The following is a 21,378-nucleotide window of genomic DNA, read 5'->3' as shown; positions in this document are numbered from 1 at the left end:
ACCATCATGGGACAATGCTACTTAATTTGCATAAGTGGTGGTATCTTTGTATACGACCACTTTCCCACATGGCTTGAATCAGTGCAAGCACAACTTAACTCATACATTCCTACAGTAGGGTAGTCTGTTTTGGCTGCAGAGAATTTTTCGGCAGGGTACAGAGAATAAATGACATTTCCCCTTCATTCAATATTCCAGATGGTCTTGGCCAGCACTCAAAATATTGAATTAGTTGTGCAAAAATGCTGTACTATACAATGACTGTTCCTGTGCACAAATTTTGGAGAGCAATAGTGATAGACTTTCCAACAATTAAAATCAAGGCATTAATACTGATTAGTGTCACATTTTGATTAAAGAATTTAATACAAAAAAAAGTCAAGTGTCAACATGGCTGGAAACTAATCAGTAAAATACGATAAAATTTGCAGGTTATTGTTTTTTTTGAAAAAATACTCTCCAATCACAAAGCTAGGTAATTCCTCACTAGTATTTAGTTTTTGGATAGACTTTATCCTGTACTAGCTGATCTGGTACAGAACAGGAAGGGTACCAAAATCTTTAAATTGAGATCACTGTAATGACAGCAGCAACTAGGCACAATTGAATGCAACTGTGAACATGTAAAGGTTTATCCAGTCATCCTTCCCATTTTTTTTTGGAGTGGGTGGGGGGGAGGTAGCATCTTCAATTATATGCAGAGGTTAAGCAAGTGGGGAGGAATTATAGAAATGATTAACATTTCATTGTTAGAATTATAGGACTCCCTACACTACTAAATGAGCAGACACATAAACTTGAGACTTGAAACAAGCACAAAGTTTTACTTTTATCTTGTTTGTTGTTCTACCCTCCCCCCCCCCCCCCCATTTGCACCATTTCCTATGAACAATAGCCAACATAAAGGAGGGATGAAAATCTTGTTCAATATACACTCGAGTATTATTAACCAAAAAGCTGGCGAGTTCAAATCCAGCATGACCATCTATCACATTGTAGATTTCAGTGACTTGTAAACTAATCCCAAAAATGCAACTTTAAAGTTTGCAAAATTGTTATATTTACTAATCAGCTTCATAGAAGGGTCTCTGCCATCACCATCCTGTTACGTGGAGATACAGAAGCAGTTGTCATCCCCCTTGGAACAAAATTTAGTAGAGGAAAATTGCTTCCTTCATTAAGACTTGTAATGTGTTACCTGAAAGGATGGTGGAACCAAAGGCAGCTGGACATGTACCTGGTGGCTTTTGAACAACTCTTTCATAGAGGTAGCAAAGGCATAGCAATCTGAATGGCTCACTTCCCTGCTCTAAGATAATTAACTCTACTAAGAGCACAGATGGCTTTGTAACATGTTGAATCAACAATCAACACCAAACGATTCTTAGTTGCAATAATGGGTCAATTATAAAATCAGTTGTCTTATTATTAAACCTATTCCACTTTAATCAGACTACACCCACAGTACACTTAACTCTTCATTTGATACAAGTAAGCCACTTAATGTCACCTGACAATCTTGGGTAAAGTTGATTCATGAACAGAACAACTGATGTGTTCTAACAGCAGTGCATCTTATGACACAATTCTTCAAGGTAACACAGAAGCAAACTTAAAGGACTTTGTAGATGACTGTACACTTGCAATAGCAGTTTAAATGAAATAGCAGCCTAGAATACTCATGGGCCTGAAGGTATATAAAGTAGCTTTGCTTTGGATAAAGTGCAGATTTCTGATCCTCAGTCATAAAGCATTACACCAGCAAAAATATTAAGGAGTAGCACTGTTACAGATTATGACAGTTTAATGGACATGGGATATTCAGGTAGAGGTGATGGAAGGTAAAATGTAGGGTAAAACGATGTACAAATGCATCACACCCAGCTCTCTCCCTGCATATCAAAATACCCCTAGAGGGATCAAGTACATACCTTGAGGGTGAAGTCGACAGTGGCGGGAGAGACTGGTGTCAGGTTGGAGCTCTGTTGTAGAGTCTCCCTCCTGGGGATGGGAAGGGTGTGGGGCAGGGGCACCTGAAATGCAGGCAACACACATCACACTCTCACTAGAACTAGAAAAACTACAGTATCCAAAAATTTTCAGAAAAATCCCATACTATTACATTTAACATTTCTGCAAGTATCATCTCTTTTTTGTCTATTTACACAAGAGGTCAGTGGTGATACTAAACAACACAGGTTTAAGATAATTATAAATACATCAAGTTTTTGAAAAGGGTTTAGGGTGCAGGAAAATTTAAATTGCATTTCACCTGGTTTAGTTCAAGCTAATCTTTAAAATAAGTGAACATACCAATTTTAAAGCTATGTGCGAACACAAGCCTCTTATCACATTGTGTGGATAAACATTTTGGACGTTCCCTTATAAAGAATAATACAGCCATTAACAGTAATACTTAACCTGGCAATGGGATTACCTACATGACACAGCTAAGCTTCAGTAATCTTCAGCACAAAGCCGATTATTCAAGCAAGTGCTTGCGAAGTGGAAGGGCACTTCAAAACACAAAATAAAAATGTATTCTTTGTTGGGTTACTTACATTGTTTGCCAAGGAATCCTCTATTTTGCTATTACCAGTTGACACTGAATCTGGCAGTGATGAGGAAGGAGCTGTATAATCAGTCATTGATTCCTAAAATTTAAAGATGACATATATTCAGAATTTTAAAATATACATTTGCTATCACATCTAATATACAAAACATACCAACTGGTTTTTGTACTGTCCCAACATTTTTACATCAAATTACCCCCACTTTGGAAGCATGATGGGTTATTTTGCGAACCAGAATGAGGTGTATAAACTTCTAATCTTTGTGCTTTCCATACAATGAAGCTTCAGGAACCACATAAAATTTAAATCAATGCTATTTTCTTTGGATTTTGTGTTTCTGACACCAACAGAAATAGTGCTCTCAGATTTGGGTTACAATCCATTCCAAACCTCTGGCACACAATTAAACAGAAACAAAAAACAGACAAAGAATAGCATTCCCGACCTTAGAGGGCAACATACGTTATACAACCCATAGACACTGGTAACCTACTGCACAAATAAGCTGCTAAAACTAAAATTGTTACCATAGTGAAACACAAGGGTTTGGTAACTGACAGCATTTTATATGCTCATTCAAGAAATCAGTCTTTTGCGAGAAGTCTTTGTACCCTTAAATTTTAACTTTGTGTCAAGTAGGCAAAGACAATTTGTAGTTCCAAGACTTTAAAAAAATATAGCTGCAGTTTAAAAGCTGCTCATAAAGCACTATAATGCATGAATACATTCAGTTCTTATTGTCCTCTGAATTGCTATTCATGTGCGTGCAAGGTTGGCCTCAGACCCCATCATGAATTTTTCCCCAGAGGCTTTATAGTTAGTATAGGAATACAAGAACCAGCAGTCAAGTTATTTCCATGGAATGTATTGATTCTTACAAGCATTGATCAAGGTTTGAACTACAAGTGCAGCTCTGTAAGCAGACTGTGGGCAGTGACTTCACACAAGTAGTCAGAAAACTGATCACTATTGTTACACAGACAATGTACCAGGTGGAAGAAGAACATCAATAAAGGGAAGCAGTAGATGCATGGGCCATGCATTAGAAGCACTATACATCTTAAAAATAACTGACAATGAGTGATTGGAAAAAGGCTTGGTACATCTACAACTCTGGACCAAATCACAACAGTTTGTAAATGTTTCAGCATGTTGTTTGTGTTAATGCTTTTAGAACATAAGCACATCTAACATTATTTGTGGGTGTATTGGGTACATAGAGGGCCTTAGTGGTATCTATGTTTTTGTTATTACATACCACCCTTAACAAGGACCAGTTTTCCAATATTAGTGATCTGTGCTCACTTAGAATAAAAGTGTGAGGGTTACAACCTATATGAATTGCTCAATATTTGAGGTTAGATTTCAACTTTTGCAAAAGGTAATTCACTCACATTCTCCATATATATATGCATACATACACACACACATATATAATTAACATGCATTTTTTTTTTGAGTAAAGGCACTGCATTTGGGTATTCTATCCTTTGGGAGCCACTAAATTTTAAGATCACTAAGAAAATATTAAGTATAATTTTATTTTTCCAGATAGGTTAATTGAAGTAAACATCAAGGGCATAGTTACTCAACATCAGCATGTGTAAACACCTTCAATCATTAGCTACACTATCAGCAATGTCTTTTAAGAATAAAACAAATAAGGGGTGGTTATAGCCCCTGGCGCCCCATTCATCATTCAGTACGATCATGGCTGTCCTTTTATTTCAGTGCCATTTCCTGACATTAGTTCCATTTCCCTTAATATCAATCGAAGTCTTGAATATACTTAGCATCTGAGCCTCCATAGTCCTCAGGTGGAGAATTCGAAAGATTCATTACTCTCTAGCCTGACTACACCGGTGAGCATATTGTACTTTTAATTGAAATCACCTCTCAATGTTCTAAACACTAAAAAATACAGGCCCAATCTCTCCTTACGGGACAGACCCTTCATCCCGGGAGTCAATCTCATGAACCTTCATTGCACCCCTTCCATCACCCTTACCTTAGGCAGGGAGACTGAACTTGTACACAATACTGCAGGTGCAATCTTACCAGGGCCCCATCCATCTGCAGTAAGATTCTTTACATCTACACTCAAAATAAAGGCCAATGGATTGTTTACTTTCTTAATTGCTTGTTATACCTATACGTTAACTTTTAGCAATTCCTGTACAAGGACTCGAGGTCCCCCTAATCACAAATGCCTTTCAATCTCTCACCATTTAAAAACTGTGCATTTCTTTTTATTTAAAAAAAACCAAAGTGGATGACTCACATTTTTCCATTCAATTTCATTTGCCCCGCCCTTGCCCATTCACCTAGCCTGTCTATTATATCAGAAGCCTTTATGCATTCTCATAACGGCATGCCAAACTGATTGAAGATCATGCACAATGATCAATCTTAGAGCATTTTATTTTATTGACATTACCTTTGCATTTTCTTCAAATTCTGTTGTTGGCACAGAGATCATAGTCTTTACCTCAGTGCTCAGTTCAGTCACATTTGATTCCTGCGTTACTGCAGGTTCTGGACTCCCAACAGTCGTAGCTGGAGGATCATCTTTTCCTTCTGTTTCAGTCTGCTGTACATCTTTGGCCTTCCTGTTTTTCATTGATCGCTCCTTACCAATGGGACCAGGTTTATGTTCTTTGTTCTCCATTGGACTCAACTCTGGAAGCTGCACAAAAAACAGTTGTTAACAGTTATCAAGTCATAAAACATCAATTTCAGCCCGTTTTTAAACTTCCTGAAGTTCCAACAAGCAGTGACCAACATCAACGATTTTCAAGTCAGAATTCTTGCAAGTAACATTGTAAATCATAAATGGTTTGCCGTAATCAAGTGATAATATTTAAGTGTGAATAGGCACAATTTATTTGACTGACACGATTCCCCCAAGCCTGTGTACAATTTAATAAAGGGGAAGCCTGAATTATTTTGTAATGTACAAGTACCATATTTTGGTCAAAAAATTAACTCTAGAAAATATACTAATGTTCCAAAGTTTGCTGATGCAGGGCTTCACTTTGTGTGGTGCATTTGTTAAACTTTCCTTGATTTAAAAAAATCCCTTTAAATTACTGAATGACAAACTGATACGAGGACATTGCAGCACAGTGCTTCAGAGCTCCAGTGACCCAGGTTCAATCTTGACCTCCAGCAATGTCTGTGTGCAGTTTGTAAGTTCTCTGCGTGACCAAATGGGTTTCCTCCCACATCCCAAAACCATGCAGGTCTGTAGGTTAATTGGTGACTATAACATTGCCCTGTGCTTTCCACTGGTTTGGGTAACATGTAAACTTTGCTGGTATAACCTTCCATGAAGTGATCGAGATCTCTGTACTCAGAGCTGCTGAATGTCAGTGCCAACAGTGTTGATTCTTCAGATGCACTCTCTACTGTGAGGTGGCACAGGCTCGGGATTTTTCATCCAAACTCCACACCTGCCTGCAATGGAGTCAGCCTTTTGGAATGTAACTGGTTCTCCCACCCATTCCAACATTCCACAACCTGCCAGGGCAAGATCAAGACATTTCCATTCAGGCACTCAGTTTAACTCTGCACTGGTCCTGTACAAATGGACTTGTGTTCCACATTGGTTGATGTGCTTTGAATATTACCCTCCAGAATGAGGAGATGCTTTCCATAATTTGGTGAGGGTCGAATTTGAGGGGAGTTGATGTGAATGTGGGGAAGATAAAATGAGTTAGTGTAGGATAAATCTAAACAGGTGCTTGAAGTTGGGATGGGAGTCAGTTTCTGTGTTGTATTAATCAAGATGCTGAATGGCATAGATTCAATGTCAGGATTGACCATTTCCTTAATTAATGAGATTTAAGGATTGAAGGAAAAAAAGACAAGAATGGAGGAGATAAATACATTAGAGTCAAATTAGGTAAAGGAGATGGAAGGAAAGATTGTATTGGGAGAGAAAATAATGGCACAATGATTTACCACCTGTAGGAACGAGATTCCAGTTTCAACTGTTCCTAACCTGGGCCTACGTACCAATGCCAAAACAGATGCCTGCATTAAAAATGTTATTTCTGTTGGCAAGTAGCAACTTTGACTTTGTAGTTTAAACAGAAGCTAATATGCAGATGCAACAACAAATCAAACAAGTAGTAATTGATGCTGAGCTCCTACTTTCACAAAGCAAATGGTGAAGCATGCAAATGATTTGACATTTGTGACGGTCTGCAGTTTACAGGTCATCCTACCTGGCCACAAATTGCTGAACTATTTACACAATACTAAGTCTGTGAAATAAACTTTGCACTATTTTTCCAGTGGACTACAATTGAAGTAGCTTACTTTCTGTGCTTTTATTGGGCCTGCACGAGACTGCTTCTGTCGCTGTTCTTTTGGCTCTGGCAACTTATTTTCAACAGCCTTTTCTGTTGTGTTTACATCACTCTCTGTTTCAACATCAGTGGTGGTGGTGGTGGTTGTGGCTGTTGTAGTGCAGCTACTTTTAGTTACAACTTGACCTGCCTCAACATCAAGCTCAATTCCAGCCTCTGGACTAGAAACTGCTCCCTGCAAGAAAATGGAAAACATGGCTTATGCAATTATGTAAAACAAGTGCTTGATCAGCAAATCCTAATAAGCATTCTAAAATAAACTGATAAATGTTAATGGATTACTGCACTTTATGGCTACAGCAGCCACTTAATTGACTTTAATTTAGATTTATACATCCTTAAAGACCAATTACTCAATTTCTTGTTGCAGTTAAAAAGCAGCACAAGGCAAATGACCACCTTTTCTTCCCCCCCCAACCCCCTCCCAAAAGGTTCACCGCATCCAATCTCAGAAGAGAAATGATTTTAGAACAATGCTTAGAAAACTTTAGGTTTTGCTCAAAAATCATAACCTTTGACTGACTGCAACAATGGAAGAAAAATTCCTCAATAATTTGAAACAACTTTCTGGTGCCGCACTGGATAAGTTTAGGTTACATTTCTAAGAGTGCATCCAAGATATATACTAATATTTTACAAAGACAATGTAGAAGGAAAACTGATTTACTGCAGGCACAATATTTATCCAAGAATAATGATGCATCGTGGATCAGAATTAGAATTGTAAGGATTAGTAAGAAATGGCGCAATTTGGATTTTTTTTTAATCCTCTTAAAACATTCCCATTAACATCAAGCATTCCAAGTTGAAAAGAGAACAAGATTGCAAAACATGCAGTAAAATAATTTTCCCACATCATGACCACCAATAAGTGCATCAATGTGTGGGATACTGACTATTATTTATGGATCAGCATTGATCCCTGATTTATGCCAAGATAGTTTATTTTAGTTAGAGTTGTACTAGGGTGCTATATTTTTCTCTGGACCTGTGGCAGGGAAGACAGTAAGAATTAGGATTCTACGTCTGAAAAGAGTGCATGTATATTGGTGTTGGAGACCCAGGCTTTTGTGTAACACTATCATGAGTCAAATGCCATTTATGCTAACTAAACCCAGAGAAACAACGGGCCTAACCACTTTGACCCCCATATAATCAAAAACTGGGCCCAGCACACTGATGCAATTAAAAGGAAGGCACGCCAGCGTCTTTACTTTCTTAGGAGGTTAATGAGGTTCAGCTTGTCACTGAACACTATAACAACCTTCTACAGATGTACTGTTGAAAGCATCCTGACTGGTTGTATCATGGTCTGGTACAGCAATTCAAATGCACAGAAATGCAAATAGCTGCAGAGAGTGGTGGACTCAGTCCAATACATCACAGGTACATACCTCCCCATTACTGGCAGTACCTACAGGAGGCACTGCCACAAGAAGCCAACATCCAAAGATCCCCACCATTCTGCAAGCAAGCTACCATTGGGCAGGAGGTACAGAAGCCTGAAGTCCCATACCACCAGGTTCAAGAACAGCTACTTCCCTTCAACCATTTGGTTCTTGAACCAACTGGCACAACCCTAATCACTACAGTTTAGCAACACCTTGATCACTCTGTATGATATTGCCGCAAGTAACTTTTTCATTACACCTGTGTGTACGAGTACATATGACAAACTCAATTTTTGGTCAGAAGCACATAATAATTGTTTCCCTCCAACTGCTCAGTGAATTGAATGAACACCATACAAAGGCATTATTTTAACTTGCAGGAGGATATTATGGTTTTAAAACATACTTAATGTTATCTTCATTATCCTTTTGGTATAAAAATAGCTTAAAAATAATCAAATGGAGGAGATTCTCAGAATCAATATATAATCAAAGGTGTGAATCACGGTCAACTGTCACAAACCACTTAATTATCGCAATTTGAAACAGCCATACAGTTCTGCAAGAAATAAAATCTGGCAATTTTACATTAATTGGAGTGCTTATACTGCAACAGAGATCTCAATCATACTTTGAGAATGTTGAAAATTCCTCTAGGAGTGCAGGTTCAGGCAGTTTGTCTGTAGTAAAGCATGGACAGCAAGGCTAATAAAATGTTAAGTTGTGGAGTTAGAGTACAGGGATATCTACAGATAATTTCAGTTTGGAAACTGCATCTGTTCTTGTTCTTTCAATAGCAGCAGGGAGACTTCTGCTTGTGCATGATTCTGAACAAGAGAACTGTGGTTTGAGTCAATTAAAGGTTCTGATAAATGGTCTCTGTGCACAAGCCCCACCTAACCTGATGACTGCCATCATTTTCACTGCAGCAGAAAAGGAGATGCTTCCTAGCCACTAATGATGAAGTTCTGAACATGAGATGCATTGTACATGGACCACGAGAAGCAATTAACAAAAATCTTACTCATTACTCTGTGAATTGTTATGCTTACCTCAGGCGAGGAGGAAGATCCAAAAGATGTTAAAGGCTTATTCCATGCACTGACAGATGGAGGCTGTGGAGGACTAATGGGTGCCACTACAAAAATAAAAACAGATTACACTTTTTTCTTTACACTCCATACCTACTTTCATTGTCCTAAGGCACAGCTTTTCAGTTTTCCTTCCATCAATTGGAAATGTATTACAGACTTCATTACTGCAATTGGTTTTGTCCTTGAAATGCAATACATTTCCCAAAGCACAATGCTCAATAATGCAGCTGTTACAACATTCTTCAACTGTAGCACATCAAACTCAACTGATGGAAATCCATGCGATTTGAACCCGAATGTTGTAACCAGAGGAAGACCTGCAACACGTGGCTTTGATCGCATGTACAAAAATAAATGTAAAGATAAGATTTTTGGTTAAAGTATTGGCATTAACTAATGGCGGAACAATCCCTGAATAACTCAAGAAATTAAACTGTATAAAACCGTTGAGACACAATGTGACGGATAACTAATGATACTGCATATATATTCACACAGAACATATTAGGAACAGAAGTAGGTCATTTAATGCCTTGAGTTTGTTCCACGAATGAGATCATGGTTCATCTCTGATCCACTTCCAATACCATTCAACACAGAAGTGTTTCCTAACTTTATTACTGAAAGGTCTGGCTCTAATTTTTATACTATGCCCCTAGTCTAAGATTCACCAACCTTGGGAAGTATCTTAAACCTTAAATCCCCTAATACCCTGAAAAATTCAATAAAATCTCTTTAGCTTTTAAATTCCAGGCAATATAACCCAGTTTATATAATTGTCTTCGTAATTTAATGTTTTCATTATTAATCTTCACTGTACTTCCTCCAAGAACATTATATCCCTTCTAAAGGAGGGGCGCTCCGAATTGCTCAGTGTCTCATGTGTGGTCCAACCAGAAATTAACTCTTTTGTAATCTAGTCCTCTACTGTATATGCAAATTCCATCAGCTTTTTGATTAAAATATGAACTGGCACAGAAAATAACAGTATATGTGCATGGATCAGAGTCTCCAAGCAGGAACAATGGTGGGCACCTTGTGAGCGCCTGCAGAGATCTTTGGGAGTCAGGCTGCACTCGTGAGGGGCAGCTGGTGCATTGATAGGATCTCTTCTTGGGGATGAATTATGTTGAGCTTATTAGGGACATGCATCCCCTACCTGAGAGCAAGAGGGAGCAACATACAGAATCGTGACAAGCTCCCCTTCTTTCCCTAAATCTTAAGCCAGTAGTCCCCAGGTGCTGCCCTGCTCATTTTCCTGTCTCTATGCTCCTCTTTAAGACAGACCAACAGACAGCTGAGGAAGGACAGCATCTGGTTCCAAGAGCACAAAGCAATAACATTATCAGGTAAAAAAATGTCTTTCAAAGCCATTTATGTAATTTAAGCAATTTTCGTTCCCAGATAAACATACCCACTGATATTTGCAAATATAACTATTCCATAATTTTAAGTTCAACATGTAATTTAGGCAGGGCCTTACAAATCATTCATTTTTACAAAGCATTGAATGAGTAAGGCCCTGACACAGATTCTTGTAGGGTTCCACTAACCACACCCTGCCCATTATTCCTATTCAGTCGCCCACCATTAGCCAATTTCCTCACCAGGTCGACAAACGGTCTTCAATTGAACAGTGCCTTGTAAAGGCTTAATCAAATGCCTTCTGGAAGTTCATTTAAAAATGTTCTACATTTCCCTGCCCAAAATTTTAATAACCTCTTCAAAACATTCAATCAGGTTCATCGGGCATTACCTTAGCATATTCATACTGGTTCTCCCTGATCAAGCAAACATTGTATTCAGTCATGGTAATTATAGATGTAATTTCAAAACAATGTCATACTAACCAGCCTCTAAATTATTGTTTTGCCAATATTATTCCCTATTTAGCCATACAAAAACCAAAAAAATCTGAGACAAAAATGAAGCAGTTCAAATGCCTATCAACTCATTCAAAAATGACTGCCCAGACAGCAGCATTTCTTCCTCAAAAATCCATCAGGATAGACAACAGAATGCAAGCCACCCTTTACCACTCCAGTCAACTTGGCCCATTAAAAGCTTTTAAGGTAAATTAGTCTGAGAGTCAATCACAAGAAGGCTTAAACACTCATTTTTGGACACAGGGTACTCAGGATCTGCCAGAAACAATAGTGAAAGTATAAACCAAAATTTCAAAAGCTCTCAAAAGGTCATTGGATAAATTTGAAATTAAAAATTTAAAGAATAAATGATTAAATAAAGCCTTTGAAGAAACCAGCGCAAGTCCAGTGGATTGAATACTTCCTGCGATTTTCAGTGGCATATGGCAAAAGGGTGTTAGGAAAAACTGCATAATGAAGTGTATACAAAAACACAGCTCATACTAACTTTTTGTGGTGATATCTGAAAGGACAGCAGATGAGTTAACCTGGTTGTCCCACAGCTCTGCTTCCAACGTGCTGTGTGTTTCTGTTGGGGCTGAAAGTGAACATTCGGTGTTATTTCCTGAAGTACAGGTTCCTCCTTGCACCTTCAATTGCTCCTGAACAGATATTGATGTCTCATTTGGAGTTACTGTTGGGCCTTGTGCTGAATCTTGAACTGGATCTGTGGTTGAAACCACAGCCTGTTGCTGAGGCTGAGCCTGTGACTGAATTGAAGTTGAAGTCTGAGCCTGAGCTTGTTGGGCTGCCTGCTGCTGCTTTTTTGCAAATCGTGGAGGCAATTTAGAATTTTGCCCTCTTCCTTTCTCGTTTGAATTCTTTTTGTTCCAGTTCTGCAGGAAATAAATAAATGCATTCTAAGTACCATTCAATAAAAACATTAACACTGAACAAGCTGTCATTTCAAGAAACTATTCCATTACACAAAAAATCTAGCTAGCAACTGGCTGGCAAAGTTTCTCCTCTGCTGTTTAGGGGATGTTGTAGCAATAATGAATGTGGCTTAAATGTAGTGAGAACTGAGTGCTTAATATTCGCAGATACAAAGTATTTAGAAAAGACAGTAACGGAAAAAAGCGAGATAGGAATGACACACTGATTAGGAAAGAATGCGCACTTGGAAGAGTGGATATCCTTGAAAGAATGAATCAGTTTGAGGAGAAATAAAACAAAAAGGGCTTGCTCACTGAGGTTATTCTACAAGCCACAAAATAGTGAGAGATAGAGGAGCAAATTAATAGGAAAGTGAGATGTGCAACAACAGTGTGATGAAACTGGCAGCCTGGTCTGGTACAGGAAGTGTAGTGGATTTTAAGCATTTGACAAAGTACTACATAAAAGTCCAGTTAACAAAATTGAGAGTCTTAGAATAGGAGGGTCAGTAGCACCTTCGATAAAAATTAAGGACAGAAAATACTAAGTCGTATTAAATGATTGTTTTTCCAGGTAGGACAAGAATAGATAGTGGTGATCAAAGCTCAGTGCTGACTTTTAAGGTTTGGTAAAATTTCAAAATTTGCTCATATCAAATTGTGGCAGACATGGGGATGATATCAATCACTTGCAGGAGGACATAAGCAAGCTATTGGAATGGAAATTGAGAATTTAACACAGCAAAGGTGATGTGCAGAGTATGCTCAGCATTTTGTTTTTACTAGATATGAATGCTAATTCATGCTATCACCTGTACAACTTGCTCCTCTTTTTTTCTGCGTTCCTCATCCTGTAGACGTTTTTGTTGTTTCTTTGACACAACTTCAGTAAATCCATCATCAGTTGTGTTACACTGGGAATCTTCAACTGTTGTTACTTCTGGATGATCATCAATGATTACCACACCTACAATGACAAAATAAATTGTTAACATTAATCATTTTGATTTGCATTTATAGTAACAGACATGAATCTCCAAAATATTAGCACAATGCTGTCTTAGCTCATGAACTTTAATGGACAATAACTTGTTATGCCAACTAACAAGAAAAATATGGTGAACAAATACACATTTTACATTGGATCTGGAAACGAGATTGTGTTGAAAACTAAAAGTTCAGTCTACTTCATGAAGTAATAATGTCACAGGCAAGAAAAGCCAAGTAATGTGCTCCCTGCCCACCACTTCATTTGAAACCAGACACTTAAACACTTGCCTAGGGACAACTTTCCCCTAGGTGTTTCTTCCCTACAGAGAAATCACTGGCCTTAAAGTGACCTCTTCAATGGTGGAACAGATGAATATAAAATTCAGCAGAGGTCAAACCACAGGTCCGTAGTATAACATCAACCAAGTTCTAATTTTATTTCAAAAGCAAAACACTACAGATCCTGGAAATACAAATAAAAACAGGAATACTGGAACCAGGTTAGAGAGCATCTGGCGAGAAAGGTGTTAATATTTCATGTCTATGACCCAGTTCTAACTTTTCTCACTTCTGATGAAACAGACTTTTAAATAGGGGAGTGGTGGTGGTGGGGAGAAGCAGAAAGAACAAAAAGATCTGTGACAAAGTGGAGGCAAGGAGATATTGATTATCACAAGTGGTGATGGGTCACGCTGAAAAAGGGTGGCAAGAATTAGTGAGTAACAAGGTATGGCTGAGGAGGGTGTCCCACATTTCTGATGCGTCTTTCTTTTTTCCTGAACCATGGCTTCCCTTCCCCCACAGCTGATAGTGTTCTCGTTGTCATTTGTTCCAGTTCCTGTACATCTCCTCTCACATACAATAAAATTAAAATCCCCTTGTCTTCATCTTCCACCTGGCCAGCCTTCACATGCAATTGATCATACCCTGCGATTTCTGAACAACTCCAATGCGATGCTCCCACCTTTTCCAACCCTTTTTAAGCATCCTGAAGGGTCTACTTCCTCCAGGACAAAGTACTGGAGGAACTCAGGTCAGGCAGCATCCATGGAGGGAAATAAACAGTCGACGTTTCGGGCCGAGACCTTCCAGCACTTTGTGTGTATTGCTCCAGATTCCAGCATCTGCAAAATTTTGTCCCTCTCCAGGACACTCCGGTTCCTTCTTTCATCTCCAGAAAGGCCCAGTCCCCTTTTCGCAGCATCTTGCCATCCAACTGAAAGGAACGCACCACCTGCCTGCCTAATTTTTCTCTTCCTAATGTTCAAGGCCATAAACACAGGTAGCAATTTCTTTATACTTATCCAATTAATTGAACTGCATTTGATGTAGTCTCCTCCATGTGGGAGGAACCTCCATTCAGTCCCTAAGAATGACCCTGTACTGCCAAATGTCTTTCACTTTGATGCTCCATCCCACTCTGATCTGTCACAAACCAGCAACAAAAGAAACACACTGAGCATGATTCAGTGTTAAAAACTATTTTATTAATTACTACTTATGATAATACGTAAAATAAAAGTAAAAATGTTAGTATGTTAGAATTCAAGAATGTTAAACCTCGAACGTTAACCCCAAAACTAAACTCTTCGTGTGTGTGTGTGACAAAGTCCAAAACTCCCAGTTCCTGAATGGTTCTTAAAGTTCAGTTCCGCAAGCCATAAGGTGAAACATGAGCAAGGGCTTCTTCAACAACCACCGTTGTCTGAAGATAAGATGTAGATGTAGAAAAACATAGAGAGAGTACATACGAAATCCAAATGTTCCACGATGGAACCCAAACGACACTCCAGTGTTTACTCGGTAGTGACTTCCTCACCCCGAAAAGCATCCGAACCGTGGTCGTCCACATACAAATACCTGTTTCCTTCTACAGGTCAGCAACAAAGTGAACTCCACCGGATTACTTCCAACTTCCATACATGGATTTCAGTGGTAAACACAGTTATTGTTTCTCATCCATCGATAGAGAAAAACAAGCAGGCTGGTGTCTCTCTCCCTTCTCTCTCTCTCTTCTTCTTCTTCAACAACGTCATTACGTCCTTTATCTTCTATTGACGTAAGCACGCCCCACACACACATACACACACACTCTCTATCTTAAAGGGACTTTCACTGAGTCCGTAACACCTCCCACCTAAAAAAAAAATTTTTCCAAGAAAATTTTAACCGCGCATACAGTTAGTAATGTTAATAATTATCATGCTACACAACTACAGACTATCAGATTAGTACAGATACATGTTTCCCATTTAACATCGGGAAAGACAATCAGCAATCACATTATCTTTGCCTTTAATGTGAGTTACCATGAGATCAAACTCTTGCAAAATTAAACTCCAGTTTAACAGCCTTCTGTTCTTGTTTTTGACTCGGCTCAGAAACACCAATGGGTTATGATCTGTATACACAGTCAATGGTTTCTGAGCGGTGCAAACATATACACTGAAATGTTGCAAGGCTAAAACAAGCGACAGTAATTCTTTCTCTATGGTGGAATAATTCTTTTGATGCTCATTAAATTTCTTTGAAAAGTAAGCTACAGGATGGTCAATATCATCAAGGTCACCCTTCTGCAACAACACAGCTCCTGCAGCTTCATCACTGGCATCTACTGCTAATGAAAATGGCTTTTCAAAGTCAGGTGTTTTGAGCACAGGATGGTAGCATAAAATGGCTTTCAGCTTCTCAAATGCTTCTTGACAAGAATCTGTCCAAACAAACTTTACTCCCTTCTTCAGAAGATTAGTTAGGGGAAGAGCAATATCAGCAAAATTTTTACAAAATTTTCGATAATATCCAACCATTCCCAAAAATCTTCTAACAGTCCTCGTACCTGTGGGAATAGGGAACTCAGATATTGCTTGAACTTTTGCTTGAACAGGAGCTTGCTTGCCTTGACCTACAACATAACCAAGATACGTCACAGTGGCATGGCCAAATTCACTTTTAGCCAAGTTAACTGTAAGGTTAGCCTTGGAAAGTCTTTCAAACAACCTTTCTAACGCAGAGATGTGATCTTCCCAAGTATCATTCCCAGTCACTAAGTCGTCAATGTAGGCATCTGTATGTTTTAACCCATGAATCACTGAATTAATCATTCTTTGAAATGTTGCCGGAGCATTTTTCATTCCAAATGGCAAAACATTGTATTCATACAATCCAGAAGGGGTTACAAAGGCTGAAATTTCCCTTCCTCTATCTGTTAATGGAACACACCAGTACCCTTTTAATAGGTCAATCTTTGTAAGAAATTTTGCCTTTCCCACTCTGTCTATGCAATCATCCACTCTAGGAATAGGGTAAGCATCTGACTTTGTTACAGCATTCACTTTCCTGTAATCTGTGCAAAATCTAACAGTTCCATCAGGTTTAGGTACAATAACACAGGGTGAACTCCAATTTGAAGTAGAATGTCTAATAATATCATTTTCCAACATGTATTTTATTTCCTGATCAACAAGTTTACTTTTTTTCCACATTCATTCGATATGGGTGTTGTTTGATTGGTTTTGCATCCCCAATGTCAACATCATGGGTAATTATCGATGTTCTGTTTGGAACATCTGGGAACAGATTTTTAAATTTTAAAATTAATTCTCTCATCTGTTGTTTTTGTGAAACTTGTAAATGGTCCAACTTCGTTTCAAGGTTCTCCAGGATATTTTGGTTTTTTAGTTTTGATGGAACAATATTTGGTCTAAATTGGCCTTCCTCAACATCAACATCAGGCATTCTAGAAACAACCTTTACACCATCCACCAAGGCCACAACTGAATCCCTCTTATAATAAGGTTTTAGCATGTTTACATGACAGAGTTGTGTTTTCTTGTGTCTATCTGGTGTTTTGATTATATATGTTAGATTAGTCACTCGAGATTCAATAACATAGGGTCCAGAAAAACGAGCTTGCAAGGGATTATTTTGGCTAGGGAAAAATACCAACACCTTTTGCCCCACTGCGAATGTCCTAGGCTGAGCACGTCTATCAAAATATGTCTTCATTCTTATCTGGCTTGTTTTCAGATTCTCTCTCGCTAGCTGGCAGACTCTCTCCAACCGAGTTTTAAATTTTTGGACATAGTCCAACAGACTCATCAATCCTTGGTTTGGTTGTTAACCGTACCACAGGAACAATTTCTCCATCTGCAAGGTCATTTCCCAATAACAAAGAAACTCCTTCCACTGGCAAACTAGGTCTTATCCCTATCTCGACTGGTCCTTCTACGAACTTTGACTTTAAAATCACCCTGTGAAAAGGGACAGACATGGTCTCACCTGTAACGCCTCGTACTAGATTTACTTCACCAGTGTCACTTTCTTCACCAAAATTTAAAACACTGTCCAGCAAGAGAGATTGACTAGCCCCAGTATCTCTAAGAATTTTCACTGGCACCTGGGGTGACTCATCATTCAGTGAAACAAAACCCTCTGATACATACGAATGGAATTCCTTCCTCACCTCCACCAACTTTTCCGCTTTTCCCTCTTGCAAGGACTGGTCTTTAACAGCATCTCCTAAACCTTTTTGATTTTTAATTGCCTGAAAGCAAGCATTGGGCCCAGCTTCCTTCTTTTTCTTCAAAAGGGCACAATTAGATATCACGTGGCCAGATTTCCTACAGTAATAACAAGTACGCTCAACAGGTTTCTCCAGCCCTGGCTTTTTTTCATCTTTTCCTTTTTGATTACCTCCCAATTTAATCTCTGGTTTACCTGGATTGTCTTTGTAACTCTTTTGAAAGGTTTTAGGTTGTCCCCATTTGGATTTATGGGTTAAAGCATAATCATCTGCCAACCTAGCAGTTTCTTGTAAAGTTTCCACTGCCTTTTCATTTAAATATGTTGTTAATTCAGCTGGAACACATCTTTTAAAGTCTTCCACTAGTATCAATTCTGTCAATTTATCGTAATCCCCATCTACATTTTTAGCCAGGCACCATCGTTCAAAACATATTCTCTTTCCATTGGCAAATTCCACATAAGTCTGATCTGCAGATTTCCTCAAGTCTCTGAATTTTTGTCTATAAGCCTCAGGGACCAATTCATAGGCCTTCAAAATAGCTTGTTTTACCTTGGTATAATCAGCTGCATCCTCAGCAGACAAAGCAGAATAAGCTTTTTGAGCTTTACCTTTAATCACACTCTGTACCATAAGAGCCCATCCTTTCCTTGGCCAGTTTGAACTCACAGCAACCTTTTCAAAATGTTGGAAATACTGATCAACCTGATCTTCCTCAAAAGGAGGGACTAATCGAACCTCCCTGCTGGCTAAAAACCCATCATCAGAATCAGATTCCAAACTCTTTTGCTTCATTTTTAACTCATGCTGCCTCTGTTTTTCCTTCTCCTCACTATCCAGCTCCATCCTCTTCAATTCCATCTGCTTCATTGCTAGATCAGCCTCTATCTTCATCCGAGTTAGCTCTCGTTCAGCCTCTAATTTCTTTTGTTCTCGTTCAGCCTCTATCTTTAACTGGGTTTGTTCTCGTTCAGCCTCTATCTTTGCCAGCTGCACCTGTGCCTCAGAAATTGCTATTTCACTTCCAGGAAACTGTTTTAACACTTCCTCCTCAAACACCTTCTTTTCCACATAATGGCCAGCTATCAGTCTCTGAATATCTGCCTTCCTCATAGACTGCTTTACTTCTGTAAGGTTTAGCCTTGTAGCAATCTTTATCAGATCATCCTTTTTCGCCACCTCCAATCCCTTTTGGGTTGGTGACTCCAAAAATGCCTTAATATCCATTGCTGCTGGTTTCCACACACACAAGCCAATTAAAAAGAATTTATCAGACCTCCCTCAAAAATCTTTGGATTGAATCTCGAACAAATCTCGTCAATCTGGGGTACTATCCCAGACGACACTCGTTAACCTTGGGAACTATCCCGGATGAGCCCCCAATTTTGTCACAAACCAGCAACAAAAGAAACACACTGAGCATGATTCAGTGTTAAAAACTATTTTATTAATTACTACTTATGATAATACGTAAAATAAAAGTAAAAATGTTAGTATGTTAGAATTCAAGAATGTTAAACCTCGAACGTTAACCCCAAAACTAAACTCTTTGTGTGTGTGTGTGACAAAGTCCAAAACTCCCAGTTCCTGAATGGTTCTTAAAGTTCAGTTCCGCAAGCCATAAGGTGAAACATGAGCAAGGGCTTCTTCAACAACCACCGTTGTCTGAAGATAAGATGTAGATGTAGAAAAACATAGAGAGAGTACATACGAAATCCAAATGTTCCACGATGGAACCCAAACGACACTCCAGTGTTTACTCGGTAGTGACTTCCTCACCCCGAAAAGCATCCGAACCGTGGTCGTCCACATACAAATACCTGTTTCCTTCTACAGGTCAGCAACAAAGTGAACTCCACCGGATTACTTCCAACTTCCATACATGGATTTCAGTGGTAAACACAGTTATTGTTTCTCATCCATCGATAGAGAAAAACAAGCAGGCTGGTGTCTCTCTCTCTCTTCTTCTTCTTCTTCAACAACGTCATTACGTCCTTTATCTTCTATTGACGTAAGCACGCCCCACACACACATACACTCTCTATCTTAAAGGGACTTTCACTGAGTCCGTAACAGATCTTTGTCCTAACCTCCTGCCCCATGCCACAAGCTCAACCCAAGGTCAAGCAAAAGCACCTCGTCTTCTGACAAGGTAGATCACACCCTTAGGGTATCAACAATGAATTCAGCAATTTCAGATTCCAGCCTTTTATTTCACATTTCCAACATTCATTTTGTTTTGAGTAATCTTCGTATGATCTCAAATTTCATTGGTCTTCTATTCACACTTCCCTTATTTTTCAGTTGGGACCACTGTTCTGTTACAGATTACCCTTTTTGTTACAATCACTTTTATTTTTATTACCCATTTTTCTTTGCATCCTACAAGATTTGCAAATAATTTGCAATTATCTCTAACATTTCCAAGTTCTGAGCAGTGACCTAAAACGTTAACTGTTTCTCTTTCCACAGATATCTCCTGACATACTGAGTTTTACCATTATTTTCTACTTTTAATTTATTTTCCATTTAGGTTACCAATACAGGCGACTGCTGAGTTATAGGGAGGTTGTATTTATAGAAAGATAGTCCTCATCGCAATTTGTCATAATGCAAAGCAGTGCCATTTGTGCATGTGTCAAAGGAAAAAACGTATTAAAAAAAAACTGTTTCCCCACCTCCCCCCCCCAAATTCTGTAAGATTTTATTCTGCATCTCAAACTTCTGGGTAGCGATTTCTGAATTCTGCAAGGACAAATTTTCGTTACCCTAATGACCATAACGTGGGAGTCACCCGCAAGATCATTCTTGGAGAGAAATAAGAGGCAATTCATTATCTGAAAATACTTAAGCAGTCACCAGAGAAACAAGTTTACAATAAAGAAAAAGAATCCAAGCAATAATGAGTGATTAAGTCAGAAGTAGATGTTTTTCAAACTGTGCATATAAAATTTATACAAATGTTGGTAATGAAGTAGTACTCACTAGCATAGTTATTCAAGTCAAACTGCGACAGTGCATCAGGCTTTTCTTTTGGTTTTTTAGCCGATTTTGATTCTTCTCGTTTCTTCCCAGTTGCATCTTTAGTCGACTTTGGAGATGTGCCTGCGTTGCTACTTTCCCCTTGATGGTGAGCCATGTTACTGCTGGTGGGATCAATACCAATCATTGCTGTTCTCTCTTCTAAAGGCCTACATCACACAAACCATACAAACAAGAAACTAACCACGATCCCCCACAGACAAGACAGTCTATTACTTGCCTTAACCCACCCCTTCATCTGCTAATACTGCAAGAAAGAAAACAATGAAACATATTGTGTACATTAAGATAATTATGTACACAATATTGTACCCATAGTGTCACAAGTCTGTTCCAACCACTCTACATTACAACTTATATCATTCAAGCTTAACTTCCTAAATCCCAAAGCAATACAAGACTGCTTCTTAAACAATTTCCAAACTTATGGAAGTTTCATCTTTTAAAAATAGAAACCCCACATACCACAATATAGGTAACATAAGCACTTCGAGTTTTGCCCCAAAGACAGCGATTTTAGTGATTAAAAAAACTTAAATAATTTCCATAGATTAGGTGTTCAAATATCAGCACCACACATTCCCAGTTTA

At 38.6% G+C, this 21,378-nt stretch overlaps 1 protein-coding gene across 16 annotated transcripts in view; it reads right to left on the bottom strand.

Annotated features, from left to right (window-relative positions):
* Nucleotides 1–21,378, bottom strand: part of prrc2c (proline-rich coiled-coil 2C) — a 78,240-nt gene that overhangs the window by 12,836 nt on the left and 44,026 nt on the right. For 10 of the 16 annotated variants that reach the window (XM_052010971.1, XM_052010972.1, XM_052010977.1 and 7 more), the window contains exons 17-24: nucleotides 20,732–20,937; nucleotides 13,047–13,201; nucleotides 11,808–12,195; nucleotides 9,393–9,478; nucleotides 6,900–7,124; nucleotides 5,014–5,262; nucleotides 2,562–2,654; nucleotides 1,932–2,033 (exon numbers count right to left, since the gene is read on the bottom strand). In XM_052010971.1, coding sequence (XP_051866931.1) covers nucleotides 1,932–2,033; nucleotides 2,562–2,654; nucleotides 5,014–5,262; nucleotides 6,900–7,124; nucleotides 9,393–9,478; nucleotides 11,808–12,195; nucleotides 13,047–13,201; nucleotides 20,732–20,937 — 1,504 coding nt within the window. The remainder of the gene's footprint in view (nucleotides 1–1,931; nucleotides 2,034–2,561; nucleotides 2,655–5,013; nucleotides 5,263–6,899; nucleotides 7,125–9,392; nucleotides 9,479–11,807; nucleotides 12,196–13,046; nucleotides 13,202–20,731; nucleotides 20,938–21,378) is intronic. The other 6 variants (XM_052010976.1, XM_052010987.1, XM_052010986.1 and 3 more) reach the window with 3 other exon arrangements.

This window comes from Pristis pectinata, chromosome 3, assembly GCF_009764475.1.
Source record: "Pristis pectinata isolate sPriPec2 chromosome 3, sPriPec2.1.pri, whole genome shotgun sequence".
Lineage (NCBI taxonomy): Eukaryota > Metazoa > Chordata > Chondrichthyes > Rhinopristiformes > Pristidae > Pristis > Pristis pectinata.
This window is presented reverse-complemented; position numbering and strand designations above follow the sequence as displayed.